Source organism: Lycorma delicatula, chromosome 1 (assembly GCF_047948215.1).
Source record: "Lycorma delicatula isolate Av1 chromosome 1, ASM4794821v1, whole genome shotgun sequence".
Taxonomy (NCBI): Eukaryota; Metazoa; Arthropoda; class Insecta; order Hemiptera; family Fulgoridae; genus Lycorma; species Lycorma delicatula.
Genome location: NC_134455.1, coordinates 208,460,758 through 208,482,710, shown reverse-complemented (window position 1 = coordinate 208,482,710; position 21,953 = coordinate 208,460,758). Strand labels below are relative to the sequence as shown.

The following is a 21,953-nucleotide window of genomic DNA, read 5'->3' as shown; positions in this document are numbered from 1 at the left end:
AAAATATTTCTTTCATCTTATTACAGGTTGATCAAAATCATTTACCGCACTGACACTCTTACAGCTTGGGCAGTTCTAAGCCGGCAGTAGCCGGAATAATTAGACATTATTTATCTGCCCATTTTTATATTTATAACTTTTTATCTATTTTTTTCTTGCTCGTACTATTCAGAACTTTATTCCCAGGTTTCATTTTGATATTTTTTTACATACAGTGTTATCTTTTAAAAGAAATTGATTTATTGATTAAAATACGGTATGTTGTTTGAAATGGATGTTTTAAATTGAGTCGGTTTTGTTTTAGTTGTTTTTCAAGATAATGTGCTTTCGTAAAAATCTTAAATTTTATTAAGCCGGTTTGCAAAATAATCAGGTTCGTCTAGAGCTCCAACAGTAATTATATTTTTTGAAAAACATAGAAATAAAAAGATAAATCGTCAGGCCACGAGTGGCCGGTTGAAGCTGTACTGAATAAAGAAGTCCGTGAAATAATATAATATTATATAATCCTCATTATATGTTTAAAAATTATTGTCAGGAGAGAAACATAAAATTAATACACATGTTATACTTAGTAACTAGATATAAAGTGTGCTGTTTATTTATTTAAAGTTATACGTTACTCTTTTAGTATTAATCAGTTTTTTATAAATACTTTTTAATTATTTTTGTATGCCAAGTTCAATTATGTTTTATATAGAATTTATTTATTGTGAAAATTTCAATATTTTATGAAATACATTACCGCTTATCAAATGTAATTCCATGTACCCTTTTGGTAGTCAACAGACGGGTAATGAAACCTTTTTTCACTACGTTGAACTTAAAATGATCAAAGCACTTTGAACCCACAGAAATACTCATGTGCGAACACCCTGAATTATGAATAAATAATTTGTTTAAATTACATTCATTTTCTTGGTTTCCTTTTTAATACAATTCACACTTTGAATTAAACAACCAGAATAATAATTAATTATGTTTAATTAAAATGGTCTTATTTATTTTAAAAGTTGGATTCGTTTTATATAAAAATATTTGTGAGATTTTTTTTCTACATAATAAGCACACTTTTAGCGGATAATATGAATACTATTATGAAATTTAAAATTCAACAACACGAATTATACAGCTGTCTATCAGATTTAAAGCGACTTTTGTTTAGGGGGAGGGTCATTAGTTCTTTGACTTTCTAATGTTTCACTAATCTTTTCCATTCTGTGATATTTTTGCCAATTTATAAATCTTAACATAATGAATTAATCAAACATCTTCTGTGGTGTTTTATATACATTCCAAATTTTATCTTCCTTTGCATTTTTTATCCACCTACTACTTTATTGCAGAATTAATTACAGCTGAATACTAAAAAGTCACTCTCTACCTAATTTATCTCTTTTGTATAAATGTTATATTTTGCACAAGCACGAGCGCCCACATACACACACATACAAATATACTACTGTATAATTATTACATTCATTATTAAATGTAATTATTATTTTCCTTATAACAATACCCTTTTCAAAAGTAATTCTTTTCTTTTATGGTTTTTCTATTTTCTACAATCTAAAATAAAATATTTATTTATATTTTCTTTTAAATTACGTTTTTCTACTTTATTTATTTTAACAGCTACAGGCTAATTGTCCAATTACAGCTACTAATGAAAGATGAATTTTGAAGAATGTAAAATTGCCAACCCTGACCGGGATTCGAATGTTTTAATATTTTCCTTGCATTTCATTAATTTATTTGCATTTTTTTCTTTGGTATGATATAAAGTTTTCCTTTTATCTTTTTAAATTTTTAGACACTCTTCTTATTTTATAAATTTTTTATATTCATCTGTTTAGTATATTCATTCCTGCTTCTCTTTATAATTTTCTTAGCCTTATATTCTACCCCTACTGACATAAACTTTTTACTTTCTCACCAGTCTTTTGTAATCCATTTGCATCCCACTTCTTTGAGTTTGTATTTAATGAAAAATTATGGAAGCCTAGTTCCTCTTTCATTTTTTTGACATAACTATTTTTTCACTCTAGTATTTCTCCAACTATTGCGTTCTCTTACTACTTATGATCTCTTTTTGAGCAGTACTTTCCTGTAGAACAGTTAGGATTTATTTTACCTTCAGAATATATTACTTATAAGAATGCCATCTTATTTTATTAAAGAAGAATGAAGAAAATGTTTTGTCACATGCCGATTTTTTTCTTTATAGAAAAAAACTCATTATACTTGTGCAAGAAGTAAGTAGGTTTTAAGTTTCTGTTTCTTAGACTGTATCAATAACTAATTAGAGTAAACAAAATAATTACAATTAATGCTATTTTAAAACTAAGTATTTATAGATTTTGCAAAATCTACTACTGTAAAAATTGCTTCAGTCTTTTAGGAATAATACACCTAAACTATGGAATATTTGTGTAAAATGCTAAGTTATTATAATAAGTTAGCCTACCCATAAAACAATCAAGCTTTAAATATTAATACCAAAATAAATAAATCTGCTTAAACAAAGCCTGAATTGTAATCTGAAAATAACAAATTTTTGGCAATAATCTCTGGTGATTGTGTGCCCTTATGAAATTGAGTTAGAGTTGTGAATTAATTTCTATTAATAAAGAAAGTTTGGTTCTAAGAAACGTTTTACATTAATGAAGGAATTTAATTTACTCAGATATGATTTTGATTTTTATACCCCTTTAACAGTATAGTTAGAATAATAGCTCAATCAATAATTACAATGTGTATTGTTACAAAGAGAAGTCTTTTTGAAAAATTTTCACTGAAAAGAAGTTTGAATAGGATTGTTTTTGTCTGGATTATTATTTGATCTCTATTTAGACAATTATAAAAAAGGCAATATATTAAAATAACATACCGTAAGACAAATGAAACTTTAAGTACATTAGTATAATGAAAAGTTTTTTGATGTTTAATGGGACTAAAAGAGAAATAAAAATTAAAAAATTACTTAAACAGCATAAATCTGAAAACTAAGTTTTCATTCGAATTATAAAAAAATTAAAGTGTGATTCTTTCAGAACTCATGATTAATAAAAATAATAATTAATTAATTCCTGACCTTTGGATTAGAAGTCTACTGTCAGGCAACAGGGTTTATCTCTAAATTGCAGAATGGGGAAAGACCATTTTAAGATGGATACCTGCAAATAAGGAGCAGTAGTTATAAATAGTCATGGCAGTTCCTGATATGTGATGGGGTACTGTCTAAGGGATAACTGTTTCCCAAAAAAAATGCAGTCAATCTTGCATTAAACTACTCAACTCGTCACTTGCAGAAGCTTTTCTGTTGCTTGAGAAGCTGGTGGACATACCATAGTTGCTACGTAGGGGAGAAACTGATTGGCAGTTGATACAGCAGAACAATAAACTTAAAGCTTATCCATTTTAGTCTTTGGGTGCTTTGTAGCTGAAAGCAATGCAAAAGTACAACTGTATAAAAACAGAAAATAATTTTTCTCTCATTCTTTTTTATAAATAAATATGTTTTCTTTCATGAAAATTAACAAGAACAAAATGAAAATAATGAAATATAGTAGAAATAAAGTAGATGGACCACTGAATATAAAAATATGACGAGAAAAGACTACGGAGGTAGAAGTATTTTGTTAGTTGTCAAGACCATGTTTGGCTAACGAACCAAAACGTTTAAACTGCCTTAGTTTGCGATTGCCATAGTTTCTATTTCGAATGCTGTTACAGCTGAAACATATTGATCAGCTTCATTTCAGATTGAAGAACCATATTTGACTCATTTAGATGAGCGATCAAGTCTGCAAAAAATGTCAATTTTGTGAGCTAGTTTTCATCATCAAGTTCTGCCAAAAAAAGGTTTTTGTTTTCTTTGACTCTGTAAACGACTTTACTTCATTTAGCAAATTATAAAATATTTTCAAGATGTTACTTATCTCTTATTTAAATTCACTCATTTTACTTCCGAAAAGTAAATGATAACATACATAGTCAGCTTCCTTAAATTTAAGGTATTGGCTATGATTCAATTGCATCTCCTCCTATTTATTTTGCAAATTCATTTCTTTTACCTATTACCGCTAGAGCACCATCAATGACTATAAAAGAAATGTTCATAATGTACGTAGCAAACCGCTTTAACGTATTTTTCACTGCTTCGTATAAAGCTCTTGATTTAGTTGTGACTTTTAATGGCACTACAGAAGCCGTTTCTTCAGCGATATTATATATATCATCTATAGTTCTAATAAAAATTGCCAATTGAGCTCTATTAGTAGCATCAATACTTTCGTTTATCACCAAAGCATAGAACTTAAAATTAGCCGCTCTACACTCCAACTTCGCAATGTTGAGCAAGCCTACATTGTAGACAATCCTGAATTTCATTGGATTACAGTTTTAGAGAATGAGGCTAAAAATTTATCCACCAGTAATACTGCGATACACTGATTAACTTTAAATTATGTACTAAAATATCTTAACAATCTAAACAAGAATTATATGCAAAAATATACGATTAATAACTCTGAATAGCAGTTTTAACGATAGATAATAATGCTTGATTTACGTGACAATGTACACAATTATTATACATAAGAATAAATTTTATTTGTGAATGCTTGCGCGTGTATATTTGGATGTGTGGGTGTATTGTTTTGAATAAGTCAACAGTAAATAAATTTAATATTAAATAAATTAGTAGAACGTTTTACTGTACGCCTGTGCGTGCGCGTGTGCTGGATGGGTGGGTGGTGGTTGTATGAACATAGATACACCCATACCTGTGTGTGTGTGTGTGTGTGTGTGTAGGGGGATGTGTAGGGGGTGTCTGGGCACGTGCTCGAGTGTGTTCATGTGTGGAAATATTAAATACATAAAATTAAAGGTAAAAAAAGATTAGTATTTATAACTGAAGCAAATTATTTATTTTTAATCGGATAGAGTTCATATCATTGGAAATACTGTGCGTAGATTAAAGAAACAATACACCACAATAAAGTTCAGTTCAGTGACGTATCAAATATCATACGTACAATTAACCGGATGGAATGATGGCGATAACGAATATAGTGAAATGATATAATTTAATATTCCTAAGAATCTATAGTTAACTAGTTTACATTATTTGGCAGGTATTGAATTGTTTACATAATTTGCTTTATATTTCTTAACATGTTAATTGTAACTCTATTTATAGAGGGAATGCATGCATTGTAAATTGAATATAATTATCAATATTGATATGCTAATCGATTATTCACAAAAATAGCTTTAATACCGTAAAACATAAATAATATGAAAACAAAATTGTGTCCAAATTTTGTAAAAGGATATAAAGTTATTTAAAGAATATAACAATTAATAAAATCCATCTTACCAACACATTGAGTTAGCCGCTATATCTTTCGACTTACTTGAAAGCCATCATCAGGCGAAAAAAATATTATATTAAAGTCACAAATTAAAAATTATACATTTGAATTGTTTAAACCCACGACTTTTAATTTATGACTTCAATATAATATTTTTATCTCCTGATGATGGCTTTCAAGTAAGCTGAAAGATCTAGAGGCTATCTTAATGTGCTGGTAGGGTGGATTATATTAATTATTATATTATGTAATTAATTAACATATCAGCGGTACCATGTTCGAAAAATAATATAAAATTATATTCATTATAAAATAATTATTCTGTCAGCTATTCTCGACAACGAAAAAATTATATTTTTAATGAACCAGGTGTTTAAAATTTTCTAACTGTCTTTAATTACTTAATAAGACGCATATTAATAAAAGTTTTAGGAGAAAAAAATTGGTACTATTGAAAATTGCATGAACTTTTATCAGTGACCATTTAATATTTTGACAGAAAGCAACATGGAGAAATTAAAAGATTCAATTTCTCTCCAGAAGGGATGAGACTCCTCCAAAAAAATATAATAATAAAAAGTAGACAAAAGGTGGAGATAAACGTTGCGCATTACTTTCTTTCTTAGGAAGTAACAGATAAAATGCAAAACAACCAACAGTATGGCAGAAAGAAACCCCTCTAGAGGTTTGAGAATATTTTTCGAACAAACAGTATTACAATTTGCCTGGGAATTAATTTTTCCCAGTCAATTTTTTTGGCAGAATGCAAAGATAGAAAGAAAGGGGCAAAAAGCTGACTTTGAGTATTAAGCCAGCAACGCTCCTAACAATTTTTGTATTAAAAATTCAGATAGATCCAATATACACAGGGCCGGCTAGCCAAGTAAGGCAAGTAAACTGCAAGCAACTGCTTTGGGTGGCAAAATTTTGAAGGCGGTTTCGATTTTGAGTACGAGTTTACATCACGATTTACTTCTGATTTTTGTATTTTTTAATAACAACCTTATCATGACGTTGATCAAGGATTCTGTGTTTTGTTACTGCTGTAAACTATTTTTGTAATTGTAATATTTTTTTGACATCATCTGGTTTTAACGATTTACGTAATCTGCATCAGCATTTAAAAGATCATGAAAACTCAAAAAACTAAACGGCATCATTAATAAGATTAACTATATTAAACTGTGGTAATACAATTCATGCAAAGCAGCAACGCTTAATAAATTCAGAAACTGTCCGTTGTGAAGTTGTACTTGAACGATTAGTGTCAATAGTAACTTTTTTGACAAAACAGTATCTTGCATTTCATGATACATCTGATTTGTTATATAAAAAAATAATGGAGATTTCCTTAGACTTTCTTGAACTACTGGTAAAATTTTATAATCTAATGAAAAAGCATTGTCAAATGCTTTTTGACAATTTCTAATGAAAAAGGGGTTCCCTTACCGGGACTATGGTTATCCAACCCCCGAGGGGATCCCTCACCGGGACTACGGTCTTAACTTCACCTTGGTACCACAGCAGACGAGTCCCCGCCCGATCATCGATGATAAGACACCGAAGCATCCCACTCCTACCGAACGGGGCTATCCAACACCAGCACCACACATTCATGTTCCAGACGAAGCTTTACATCCCCGAACCCCAGGCGCATGTCCATGCATGCTGCAGGAGGGACGTTTAGTTTCCCGCTTACAGTCCCTCCGTACATGACCGGTCTCCCTGCAGCTAGAGCAGTGGCCACTCCAATCCAGACCCCTACAGAACTTATCCCTATGACCCGGACTCCAACAGCGGAATTAGCGATCCTCTTGAGAGCAACCTCGTTACCCGACAGGCCACCCATGCAATGGGAATACGCCCATCAGTTAGTAACTTATCTGTCAGGATGGGTGGGATCGCCACAGTGACCAACTGTGTCGCCCCGAAGGCCACCCAAATGGACAAGATGTCAAAGGTCATTGCCTCCCCCGTAACCTTGCAAAATTCCTTCACAAACTTCTTCGAGTCGTGAGTGCGTCTACATCCTTAACTAGGATGTGGACCCTCCGGCTAAAGACGTAGCGACATCTTTCACCTTAGCAGGCGGAGAATGACGTAACCTATGCTTACCAGGAGGCTGCCTCGCCGACCGTCCTGGACCCATTTCACCATAGGATTCGTCTAAAAGCGTCGAAAAATCCCTACAGTACCCTCTACTGTCCTCGCTGTCTTCCGACATAGCCAAGATACAAAGAAACCCAACAAAAACAAAACGTAAACAATCGATGTGTAGGGCACTTAGCTACTTAAATCAACAAGCCCTAGCAACCGTAGGCTAGGACCGAAAATCGCAAGTAAAAGTAATTAAACTCCAACAAAATATAAAAAAAATCTTCTAAACACAAATAATCGTAAGCCGAATTGTTAATAAACTCACACAAAATAACCAGTACAAAAAACACCAACCGTAACAAATGTGGAAAAGAAACTAAATGTAACAAAACGAAATAAAAAAAAAATCTCAACAAAACAAACAGAAAATGCAAATAACAACAAAAAATAGAAAGAAAATAACAAAATACGTCCATGAGACGGTTACACAAGTGTTCATGGTTCACGGAGCTCCCGTGAACACGTGTGTACTTCACCGAATCACAAAATCGACTTTCAAAGCTAAATATTATTCGATGTCGAATGCACGCAAAATATCAGTAAAGTAAAATAAATGTCTATTACCCTGCGATTTGTTCACATTGATGAGGATATAAGAGTAGAAATACGAGAACATTCTTTAACTTTTCTTCCCGTGTGCGAAACTACAAGAAAAGCTTTTACAAATAAAATTTTAGAAATATTAGATAAATACGGAATTTCTTCAATAAATATGCAAGGCCAAGGGACTAATGGTGCGATTATGAGGACAAAAAAAGTTAAATTTAAACAATCCCGCTTTTTCATACTCTGTCACTCTCATTCGTTGAATTTAGGAATTAGTGGTCCATCAAAATCACCAAAGGAAGTTATTTCATTTTTTTGTGACATTCAGTAAATTTATAACTATTTCAGTAATTCCACTTCTCGATGGGCAATTTTAAAAATTAATTTAAAAGATAAGTTTACACTTAAATCATTAAGCACATCCAGATGGGAAAGCAAAACTGATTCGATTAAACCTTTTAGATATTCAGTTAGAGAAATGTATGACAGTTTATATGAATTAAGTGGAAGTATTTCATTTGACACTTTTTCTCGTCATGAAACAGAATCATTAGCTTTAAAAATGCATTTTTAATTTAGCTTGCATTACTGTAACTTGGCAATTACAATTAAGTATACTAAATGTAGTAGTAAAATTCTGCAAAACCTTTATTTTTACCTCTTTACATCAAACACACCATCAATACAGAAATACTGAAATTTATTCTCAAAAATAATTTGTGGTCGATTGTTACTGTGGTTTGAAAATTATTTTAATCGTACATGTATTTCAATCGATATTATCTTTTCAACTTTTCTCTTCAACTTGTCTCAAATGCAAAATCCAGTTTATTTTAACGATTTAAAATGCAAATTATTTTAAGGATATTTCTACAGATAATGGGTTTGAAAATATTTTATAAGAATCAAGTAAATTCCACAAAATGTAAATATAGAACCAAAATTTCAAGCACATTAAAACATCAGGCCAACAAAAATTAAAAGGGATTTAATTATGAATCTGAAGCTAATGTTATTATTAATCCGAAGGAGAAATTCAAAATAGAATGTTTCTTTTACATACTGGACATTAGTCACAAATCACTAGAAGAAAGATTTTTTTCAATTAAATGAAACTTAATAAATTCGAATTTTTATATGACATTGGGAATTTAAACACAGTCATTAAGGAACAACGACCTCTCCAACTCAATATGCGTATTTAGGCTGGAGGGAGAATATAGACTCCGACATTGATGGAATTGAACTCTAGAATGAATTATTAGCTTTACTGGACCTCTTTACACCGAACACACCACCAATAGAGAAATACGGAAATGTATTCTAAAAAATTATTTAGCGTCGAATGTTGCTGTGATTTTGATGAATTCTTTTAATGATACCTGTATCAGTATCAACAGGAGAAAGAAGTTTCTCCTAATTGAAAATAATAAAAAATTACTTGAGAAGCACAATCTCTCAAAGGCGGTTGTCAGGAGTAGCTACCATTTCAATAGAGAGTAAAATAGCTAAAATTCTTAATCTTTCACAGCTGTTGAATGATTTCGTATCAATAAAAGGTAGGAAACGTTTTTGAAGTTTTTGTTTTTTACCTTTTTTATTTTGTTAATATATATTTACGCTGTACTTTATTGTTGAATGATATATGTATACTGTGTTTTTTTCCAAATAAAAAAATTTGTATCCACTTTGTTTCCTTTTCATCTCCAATAAATATAATTTGTTTCGCATAAATTTAAATAAATCTTTTCAAATTTTAATAATCCGGGTGAGTGCCAAAATATGCTGTGGCCTCTAAAGGTTTGCTTGTGACGGCAAACAAGCTCAGGCTAGCGCTGAATATACATATATCTCGTAGTTTCTTCTTATGAACAGCCTTTTCAATAATTTACATTACATTAAAGCATTCTTAAAAATGTCTGTGTACATTCGGAGACTAATTTTAATAATATCTCATAAAACACACATAAATACCAGAACTTATTATGTATGTTGGTGTTTGTGTTTCAAATCCAAACAGCCATTTCACGTTCAGTTATAAATATCACAATTAAATATTGCAGTTGTTTTAGCAGAAATGTGGGAAAGTTTGTTGGATTGGGATGAGAGAATGAATGATTGTTTTAGGATTCAGAGAATTATTTGAAATGTTTTAGTTTGAATAATTCTGTATTGAATATTATTGTAGTAGATTTGTTGCTTTCCATCAAACAGTTTTGCATGTAGAATATTTTTTTTAATTTTTATGACGTACTAGTTCAAGTACGTTTAATATGTTTTCCTTATTTAATACGTGAAATACGTATTTCAATAATGATGATATTTCTATGCGTGCGCGCGCGTGTTTTTGTGTGGGCGTGTGCGTAGCGGGAATTGGTTGATATGGTAATAGAATTCATTTACATATTATCATTCCTTCAAAAATATTCCTCGTCAGGTATACTTTATTAAGATTTTATAAACATGTAAGTCACAAAAAAAATTACTAAAATTTCACATCTTTTATCTATTTTATGTTTCAGATTATTAGCTACGATTCACCTCGAGGCGGTGTTAGTGTAATTACAGAAAAAGGAGAAACAACTACAAGTTTTTTATTGATCCAGAGAGCGAAACCTACAGACTCTGGTAGATATCAGTGTAACCCATCCAATGCACAGGCTAAATCAATCAATGTTCACGTCCTAAACGGTAAGATATTTTATAGGATATCATTATTTAATATTTTATCTTAATCATTTTACATCAAATCTTACGGCCGGTAACTGACAACTCTTTTAGTACAGTTATTTTGTCGTTGTAAATAAAATATTCACAAATTCTCCATTCCGCTGATTAACTTTCAATATTTAAATTTGTGTTAGAATGTTTTAACTTATTACCCTGAAAATAGATTTGAAGATTTATTGCTTGGTATTTATTAGAATTATAAGAAGTAAATCGAAGTTCTGTAAGTTTGCAGTTGTAACAAGTTGTAATGAAAAGCATATTACCTATCTGTGAAGAATTGAATCATATTAATCATGTCTTTTATTCATACCGTCATTAATTTTTTCTATATTCTTAATTCATAATTTCTGAAATTACTTAAAGTATTTGTCAATATTAAGTGAATTCTAATATCACGCAAAAGTTATGTTTACGTTTGTCTGAATATAACTTTCCTAATGTAAATAAAATTCGAAGACTCAAACACTTTTTTACTCGAATATATGCCCTAAGACTTCACCAAACTGATAGAGTAATATATTGATTTAGTTTCTTTTCTTCTATAGGTTGAACGAAAATTAGTCCTGCCATTTTTTAATGTCATTAAATTTTTTTTTCACAATTAAAATATTTACAATCGGCTCCTTAAGTGGTACTATAAGTAAATTGTATGATAATAATAAGCACATGATAAGGGATTCTTAAGGAACCCCCAAAATAAATCATTCCATAACTAAAATTATCAGTAAGAATGATATTAAATTTTATTAGTAAAACAATATATATATATATATATATATATATATATATATATATAAATATATATATATATATTTATCAGCCTTCACTTCAAGTTCATAAAAACAAATAATAATAACTAATAAATAGTCAATAAAAACAATAAAATAATCAAGCCATAGAAATTCGATAGACATATAAAATACAGAAATTGTAACTATAAACAAAAAAGTAAAGAAGTAAATAAAAATAGCATCGCTAGTTTTGGCGATAGAAACTACAAATTGTCATTCAGTAGCCCCTAAGTCAAACACGTGGAGATGTTTCAACCTTCGGACATCCCCGCTGTTATCAAGCAAATTGTCGTTAGATGGATGATTTTCTAGACGTTGTTGGAATTTAACACTGCAATGTCTCATAACCTCACGAACCTTCGGAAACTCCAGTTATTCGAGAATCTCATCGTTTCCTGTGAACCATGGCGCCTTAGCAATTATCCTCGTTACCTTGTTTTGGGTATAACATCTACGTTACAATTATTTTTTGTACCCCACAACTCAATACCGTACGTCCAAATTGATTGTATGGTAAGCTTTGTTAATAAAAGCTTTATTGAACAAATTGAGGTGTGAATTCCTCCACAGCAGCCAGTTTCTTACCTAAACTGGACCAAATGGTGCTTAATTTCTTGAATTTATGCACGACCGATTCGGATTTGAACTCAACAACGACCGTGCTGTTTCCACCACGCAAAATTCGACGTGTATCGACGCAGTATTTTCTCGATATATCGACCTACTCGAAACGAAAGCGTATGTTTCGTACTTCAGTACGCACCGTCCTCTTTTGTCTACGACTGTGGCCTCTACTAACTCGATCAATGTGATGTAATGAATTGTAATCTAGGTGACGAATTATTGCTTGTAATTATAACTTATGTATATAATGATTGTAATATTTTAATGTATATATGTGCATAATTTGATCAAAAAAAAATATTATCGACTATATAAATTTAAATTTGTGTAATTTGTACTTCAGACCTTAATCAATATGAGACATATTTATGTCCGATGTGCCGCTGTGAAGCTAAGGAATTTTTGATTTTTTTTACTTTTTACCGATATTTAACTAGTAATGAAATTTTTTATTACATTAATCACTTCTTTTTTCTTTTTTAATAACTTATTATTATTTTCTTATCTGTTTATTGTTTATTTACTCTATTATAAATGTTAACATATTACACTAAGAAAAAAAAATTAAACTGTTTTTTTGTACAAGGAATAAAATATGTGATCCTAACAGAATCTCTCACGCCGAATTCAAATATTTAAATGGATTTGCTTCATCACTCACCGCTTTTTGTGATACGTAGGCAACGTTAAAAGAAATGTAACAATTTATAAGCGCTATTCAACTTACCTGAAATATCGTAATTGTTGTTTTTCTTTTGTATTTGGTATCTGAAATATCCCTTTTCAGCGTCCAAAAATAATGAGCGAGCATTCTTGTACTCCACTGTCGCTGGTGTCTGTTTTACATGACAGAATTTCTGATGGAAGCGTTCCTCTTTCTCGTCACTGATGATACCGAGATTGTTCGGAAAGAAATCAAGGAGTGAATTCAAGAAATGAATATTTTGGGACATGATACAGCCGTGTGTTTGTAAGACTGTAATATTTCACTTACAATGTCACGTTTGTTGGGAAATTTATGATTTTCTAAAAGGTTTTGCGTGACACTTTTAAAGTGACCTCTATGCTGACTTTTCGACTTGGCTTAACAATTCTTCAAATCGTCCATATTTAATCAAAAATCTTATTTGGAAACCTAAAAGGTTTCATTGTTGATCTTAGCATTACTAAAACGAGGAGATTTTTCTTTCAAATACTGAACCCAATACCATTTTATCATCGTCTTACCAAAGTTTTTGAAAAGCCTTAATTTTATATGGATGGAGCTAGAAGAATTATTTCTGAGTTAACTATCGTTGAATGTACAAAATTTTTTGTCCAGGCGTAAGTGCTTCATGTTTTGTCCATTGTTTCCTTATCTAATGATTTGCCTCGTCATTGCTGTCTCATTTTCACAAAAAGCAACAAACGTTTGCGTAGCAGAGCTGCAAACACATTAATAACACAATAACTTTTAAATCGCAACATATGCATATGTTTGCGGTGTCATAAATGGGGCCTAACTGAAATTTAGTTTTGCACATATATCAAAAGGAAAAGCCAATTAAAAATTATTCACATTAGAAACTACATTTTTCACTACAAATAAATCTATAAGCGCCGCCATTACTTGAATTGTGTGAGCTGCCTTTAATAATAAATAAAATGTAAATAATATGCATGTGTACTAGATGTGTAATACATAGTAAATAAATATTGGACATCACTAAATGCTACATAAAAACTACAAAAATAAAAATTATACAACCCATGATAATTGACAGTAATTAATTTAAATTTACAGTTTGGGATATTAAAATGTTGGGATTCGCAAGTTCGAATAATATGTAAATTCTTTGAATAATTCGTAAGTACAAATAATATATATACAACGCTGAAAAGTCCACAACTTACATTTGTTTTGGCATTGCTGGACTTCTCCGACATACTGAGTACATATATATACGAGTATATATCTATATACACACATGTTAGTTTAGTCGCGCCTGTTCTGTCAAAATAAGTATATTATAACGCAATTTCTATTATGTAAAATTAAATTCTGCTTATTAAAAATAATTTTTATATTATATAAGGGTTCTAATTGTTGCGCTAAAATGTATTACTCGTCAAAGTTTAGAAGGTTCATGACGCGCTGGTTAGAGATGAATTTCTGGACCGGAGAACGGGTTCTTGGTATCTAATACAGCCTGTCGCGGTACACTATCCCTTCTCTAGTTTTATTAGCAGTGTCAACACTATTTTAGACACCCTATTAGAATAGGATGATCCTATGTGTTTACCTTTTCTAAACTTAAAGAATTATAATTTGTAAATTGTTGTGTTTTATATTACTTGCAACTGTAAAAGCTTATTAAAACGACTTCAGAATCTATCCTTTTTTTGTATTATGTGCAAATATCCTACATTTATAAACAATAATGAGCTTTAAGTAAACAGCATCCCGTCTAAAATATCACGTTCATTTTATCCAATCGGCAGTTTTAATCGGCTATAAAATATCTGAGTGGCAATCATTTTGAATTTCAACAGATAGTCCTGACACTGCAATAAATAATAAATCAATACAGTTCATACTTACAATATTTTACAATTGTGTTGGCGATAGGAAAATAAACGTTCAAATTCAAATGAAACAAGGACATAAATTTACTTAGACAAAATAACATAAAAAAGATACTGCGACTTGAGACTGCATAACAAATTTCTGAAAAAATGTGAAAAATAATTATTCCAAGAGAAAATTATTATTATTATTGTAATACTTTTTCAACACACCGCCGCCGCCGAATTATTAGCCTTTACGTTGGCTAATAATTTTTCCTAATATCTTAAATGACCTTTAGTCATCGTGTGATGATTAAAGTACCACTACGTTCGTTTTCGTATGAAAAAGTACCACTGTTTTGCTAATCAGTACTATTTTAAATTTATATTTATGGGGATACAAAGAAGCAAAATAAATTAAAAAACTTGATTACCGCTAAACTAGTCTTAACATAAAGTAATATTTTGTTAGAGAGACATAGGGTTTATATTAAAAAATTGAAAACTGACTATAAATGTTAATTATAAAAATATGTAATAAAATCAGAATTAATGTTGCTTTAATGAACAGTCTTCTAACTTTTTGACTTCTAATTCACCCTTGAATCGCTAGATTCATCTGTTGTTTCCGAAGTACAAACATTTAACGTCATTTTGTTTTCCAACATATCGGAAATGCTGTCCATTTCCACATTTTATTTTCCTTCTGTCGTAAAGTGAAGAATAAAATTTTCCAGTTCTCAGACTTTATTCTATAAATTTCTTATACAAGTAAACGCTTTATATCATTTTTTTAAAGCTTTTACTATTTAGCCTTGCGCCCTTAGACCTGGCTCCAGATCACCCTTACAGGATTTTAGAGTATAATGACAAGGCGGAAACCTTAGATTACAATACCCGTGATCTCTGATCCTTTCGCTAATTGCGAATTTAAAATATTTCTGCTAATGATATCTCACAATTTGCATAAGTTATAACTTAATGAATGTTGTATAGTGTTATGCACTTTATATTACGCCAAGAAATAATAATAAACTTGATTTTACGCCAAGATATACTTGGAATACGCTCTATTTGGTCACTGTGATATAATGCACTATCTGCAACTGATAGATTTTGTTTTGACAACAGTTGAGTTACTTTTTGAAACTATTTTGGATAGCACGTTATTTATCTTTTTACGATAAGTTATCGAAAGTTTTCTTTGCTTCAAAATGTAGAAGCATATCATCATTTCCATTGTGTACAAAGATCACCCGGGTGCTCCAGTAGTAATAAGATTTTAATCCAGTGATCTGTTTAAGAGTGTCTGCTTGGTTGAATTCAATATATTACACCAAGTTTTTACACTGGTTTCGCTTTCATTAACCGATATTTCATCCTGATAAAATGTTTTTAGTCCTTCTTATTTATTTCTTACTAGCAATTGTCCTCAAAATCTCTCTTCGTTAAAAATGTTTTTTTTTCTTTTTTTTGTCAGTAACCATACATTTTCGATTTCTGGACAAAAATTGAAAACCTAATGATACTAAATTTGTAAAACATACTGTCCCGTGTTCGCGGCTCAATCAGGATATTGAGAGATTGACAATTGAAAATTTTTATATAATTTCAATTTATTGGTTTAAAAACATAAGTAAAACAAGACAAATCAATAATGATGACAATAGTAATAATAATAGTAAACGACAGTCACAAAACAAATAAATAAAAAACGTATCGTAATCACAACCACAATAATAATCAGAATAATAGTAATAATAATGACAGACAATAAAAATACATCGCACAATAATATTTATAATAATAACAATAATGGCAATATTAAACAATAATAACAATCATAAATTTCAATAATAATGATAAACAGAGATTACACACAAAACAGAATTTAAAGTAATATTCAGGATTTATTCGCAAATAGATAAATAATGAAAACCAGAATTCAGCCCCATTGACAAAAGACATTGCATGGCCGCTAGTCTTAACACTTTTAACCACTAGTCTTGTATTAACAACAATAGTACAATAAGACAAGTATAAAGTTCTTTTACTGCAATAACCTTAGCTGTTTACAATTGAAACTACCCTAACAGTTTACGAATGAAATTTAGTACATTATATCTTTCACCTATAGTATTACAGTAACTCACCGAACCATTACTTCTGACTTTACCTTAGTTGCGCCGACTTACTACAATTTAAAATTCTCTCCTTCACTGAATACTCTCGTTGACTGACGTCTCGCGGACTGATTCGCAGAACTGAGATCGCAGACATTATCTCGCAGAGTCACATCTGCAGACTCTGAGCTCGAAAACTCACATCTCGCAGACCCTTCTCGCGAAATTGATTTTTAACTGGTCTTCCCCGAAGTATTTATACTCTCACCTTCTTTACCTGCCTGACAAGACCCAACTCGAATCGTGATAACGATAGACCGAGCCCTTTCGTTTCCATGTATTCCAAACCTTGGTCCGGTAACTCTCGTCACAGAAAGCGACAAGTGTTTATTGTGTCAGTGAGCAGTATTACAAAAGACGATTGTTAAACAGACCTGTTACCTTTACTAAAAGGGTTTCTTTTAGCCCCTTTCTGGATCCTCACATTATTATATTTTCTACTACTTTCTTCTTAATTGGCAGGAATCCGTTACTCAGGTCCGCTACACCGGTCTTGTTACAGTACATTTTTAATATTATGCACATCTAGATAATCGTTTTCTCTGTCAAGTACTAACAACAATTTATTCAAAGTAATATTCTATTTATAAGTAAATAGTTCATATGGGAGGGAGGAAATTATTTACCTTTAGTCGGATTTTCTCTTTAGAAAATATATCACAATCCTTTAAAACGTTATATTTCATTTACTTTTTTGCCCGAGTTGGTTAATTTTCTACTCTCTATCAACTCATTTCTGATTTTACGTACAGTTAATATAGAAATTATAATGTGCTCTTATGTAATTTTATCGATTTTTTTCTTGCAAGAAAATGAAAACGTTAAGAACTTAATTTTTCTTCACTTGTTTTTAGTTTCCGACTTGTATGTTTGATTGGAGCACGTTGACAATGTACTTTAAATACAAAATTTAAAAGAAAATATACTACAGCTTGTTTTAATAGTAAATGCTGTTATGTAAATGAAAGTACTGAAGATGAAACATTTTTTTTTAATTCCCATCACTTGAGATTGTAGAAGAGATTATACTACTCTTTAATAAAAAAAGGAATAAATAAAACAGAAATAAATTCGGTTGATAAAATCGAATTTAACGATAAAAATTGAGGGTTACATTTACAAAGTAATAAGTGCAATATTACATCATGGATTTTTGATTCTAAAAGGTCATTATTCTAGTTTTATTAAAAAAGGAAAGATATGGTATGAAGTAAATGATATGACTATTAACAAAACAATTGGCTGTGAAATTCAATTTGTTCTAAGACTATAAATTTTAATAATAAATCCATAAGATAACAATCAGTAATTCATTAAAAAAAAAATAGTAAAAGAATAAACTAACAAAACGCAACCATATCCAAAAAAAAAGTTACAATGAAATTGTAAGCCGTACGGTAAGTACAGTCCCGCAGATATCATTTCTTGCACTCAAAAAGCAAAAATTTCTGTAATATTAAAAAAACATTTTTTAACAAAACTATACTGATATAAAAAAAGGTAAGACACTACATTTTTATTATCAAAATCTGTTATTACTTTAGAATTTTCTTTATAAAATATACATTTTAAATATAAGTAATAGACAATAGATATGCAATAATAGATAATAAACAACGTTTAAGCATTCCATATAATAAACAAAAAAAATAAAAATTTGTTACAAAATTCTTACCGGCCGGATTTCATTTATATGTAATACATACAACATTTACAGAAATAATACAATTCTTATGATTATTCGTTCTTTAATAAATAAAATCGGACCGGTAAGAGTTTCGTAACAAATTTTTATTTTTACAGTGTTATTCTGTTTTAAGCAATAATAATTTTTTTTTATTCAGTAAATATTTTATGTACCTCTATGATGACATACCGAGTTGTAAAAGTTCCGATATTTCATGGTTCAATATATTAGATTACATAAAGTGAGCAGTCGCAATGTAAAATGGTTCTCTGAACACTATTCACCATCTTGTTTAGAATCAAGGAAATTTTAGACTTCTTTTAATAATATGTTACTTCAATAATGATGTTAATAATCACTACTGGCAATGGTTTAAAAAATAATAATAAAATTGCATGACAAAATAGAGATAAATGCTGTTTAACTGATTTGAATACTTATTAGATATATTAATTAAAATGAGAAAATTACTTCAAAAATTCTCATATTTTTCCAATTGCAATTAATAGTTTGCGTATCGCTATAGTGTAATACTACTGGCGTAATGTTTACACTATTCCGTAACTTAATTATTTAATTCGGACAGCTCAGATAAAAAATAAGTGCGTTCTAACTACTGTATTAATTTCTTTTTTATTATTATTATTATTAAAAAGTAGTATTTTTAAAATGATTGCAGCATTAAGACCTCCGACTTCCGTGGAGAACTGATAACATCCCGACCTTTCATCTGGAGATTCTGGGTTTGAATTCCGGAGAAACATGGCATCCTTCACACGTTGTAAACTTCCGAATCACATTCCCGCTCGTAGCTTTTGAGCTTATGTGGTGAATTAAAGAAATCTACGTATTTTTATCTAAAAATGAAGAAAGTAATTATCGCATAAAGTGGATGCAAACATGCTGACTACTACTTTTGTTTGAGCTGTTTATTTCATTCTTACTAGAAATAAATCGCTCAAATTAAATTTTTTCACAGAAAATACAGTTGAAAAGTTTTTTTCGAGTACCGACTTTTCTATCACGTTTACTAAATTTTCTAATTTCATACGATGACCGTCCTCTTTGCTAAAAAATAGACTATAATAATTTTTTTAAATATGTTTCCAGTCTTATATCTGAACGAAATAAGAAGCAATCGCACAAAAACACGTTAATGTATTGAAATTATTTTCTTTTCTATAAAAGCAGAAATTTTAGAATGTTAATTATCTTAAATTTTGATGGGCACTGAGTGTGTCCTATAATTTAAAGGTAACGAATAGTGTAGCTGGTGACTGATCCCAAATAAATACATATACAATAAACATGTTTATATCTACTACACAAACATTTTAGTCATTAGGCAAAAAGGACCTCCTTTAGTCAAGAGCGTAACAAGAACAGAAGATGTCTTCCATTAGAAGAAACGTCGCAGCGGGTTACTGTATTACAGCCTTATGAAAACATTGAATATAATTTGAGTTCAGTTAAATTAAGTGCAATATAATATTGAAATAAATAATGTTTTGGTTGAGGACTATGTAGTAGTTAATTCATTAAGAATCCGACAAGAATTAGTGAATTAAACTCCAAATAATTCAAACGATATTAATAATTAAAATGTTGATTTAACTGTGTTTTATCTGTATCAGATTTTATGAAATTATAACATGACAAAGAGTTATTTTTTTACAGGAGAATTCCCAGCAGCTATGCAGCACGGAGGCCAGGCACATCATCGATCCTCGCATGCTCATTGTCTTCTATTCTGTTTATCGCTGTTGTTGCTGTGCCCATAACAGCCTCGCTTCTAGATCATTGCGGATGTTGCTGTTTTCATCATTATGAACATAGTTATAATCATCTTCATTGTATTATTTCTTCATCAGCATCACCAAGATGAAATCAACCCCTGTGGACAACACGGACACATTTTATGTGCGGTTATTTGTCCTCTTACTGTAAGGCCTTATTTAAATCCTTTGTAAAAAGTATAAAAACATAAACATAAATTTCATTCCAAATGTAGTAAATTTTGTATCTTTGTTATATTTTCTTAGCGTAAACTATGCCACGAGAACATACGTTTAATAATTTTAGTTTTTTATTAAAAAAAATTTACTATTAATTCTATGTTGAATTTTGTTTTCTACTTTAATATTGCATTTTTTCAGAGGACAACATGAATAAAAAAAATATGTACTATGACCGAAAGTAGTAAGATAATTTGAACTTCTGATAAAACTTAATTTATATGAATAAAGTTATAATTATCTCAAGTTTTACCATAACTTCAAATCATTTTTAAAATTTATATTGCTTTTTTTTATATAAATATATGCATAAAATGATAAAAAGTTGAATCAAGATTCATAAATATGGGCTGCTTTAAATTATTAGGTAATTAGAAAAAAAAATGTTCATATAATTGAACATTTTTGGTCTTTTTCTGATAAATTGTGGATTAGTGTGAAATTGAAGATACCGCTACAAATTCTAAAATTTTACACTGTTAATTCTTGGTTTATACATGCTGCCTATAAATACGAATACACATTATCACACCTTCAAATAAATATGTAAAAAAAACCATATCTGAGAAAAAAGTTGTATGTTATTGTTTTTTTTTTTTTTTTTTTCTAACTAATACTTTCAATATTCATTTCAATTTAACCATAAAATTAGCGAAATTATCTTTAAATTGCATGGTTTTATACTTGCTGACTATCTATTGATTTAGTAAATTTATCAATATTTTAACATATGTTTAGTTGAATTTACACCAAATTTTAAAAGGAAATGAAGCTAAAAGAATATTTATCATGTATTTAAAATAAACGAATATAGCTGTAATTTTTAAGTGAGACTGATTTAAGTTGGAGCCTACACCGATTCTGAAGCAGGAATTCTGTTTTATATTGTAAGTATAATTTACTTTGTATGGATCATACTAAAACCTGTAAATTTGTAACTTACAAAATCTGACAGTACAAGTGCAAAATTATGATTTCATATTTCATTTTTGATCAAACATTACGACTGAGGAAAAAGTGCAAGAAGAAAAACTATACATTATTAAATAAGCACTAGTTTAAAAACATAAAATCTTGTATGTTAATTGCTTTGCATTTTTTAAAAGGAAACCTGAAATTCTGAACTTAACCAGAATTTAGAAAACCCCAGGAGTAGACTGTTTTGTCAAAATTAAGTCTTTAAGGATCAATTGACCGATCATTCAATAAGCATCTTGTTACAAAAACTGAGTATTAGTAGAATGTAAGTTTTCTAATTATGAATGAAATAGTGATGAGAATGATTATGAAAAATG

General features: G+C 29.9%; 1 protein-coding gene across 1 annotated transcript in view; it reads left to right on the top strand.

Annotated features, from left to right (window-relative positions):
- LOC142317749 (neurotrimin-like) overlaps positions 1-20,665 on the top strand; it is a 447,981-nt gene extending 427,316 nt beyond the window's left edge. Inside the window, exons 5-6 of the mRNA XM_075354297.1 lie at positions 10,604-10,772; positions 20,321-20,665. Coding sequence (XP_075210412.1) covers positions 10,604-10,772; positions 20,321-20,424 — 273 coding nt within the window. The 3' untranslated portion in view covers positions 20,425-20,665. The remainder of the gene's footprint in view (positions 1-10,603; positions 10,773-20,320) is intronic.
- Positions 20,666-21,953: the final 1,288 nt, after the last annotated feature.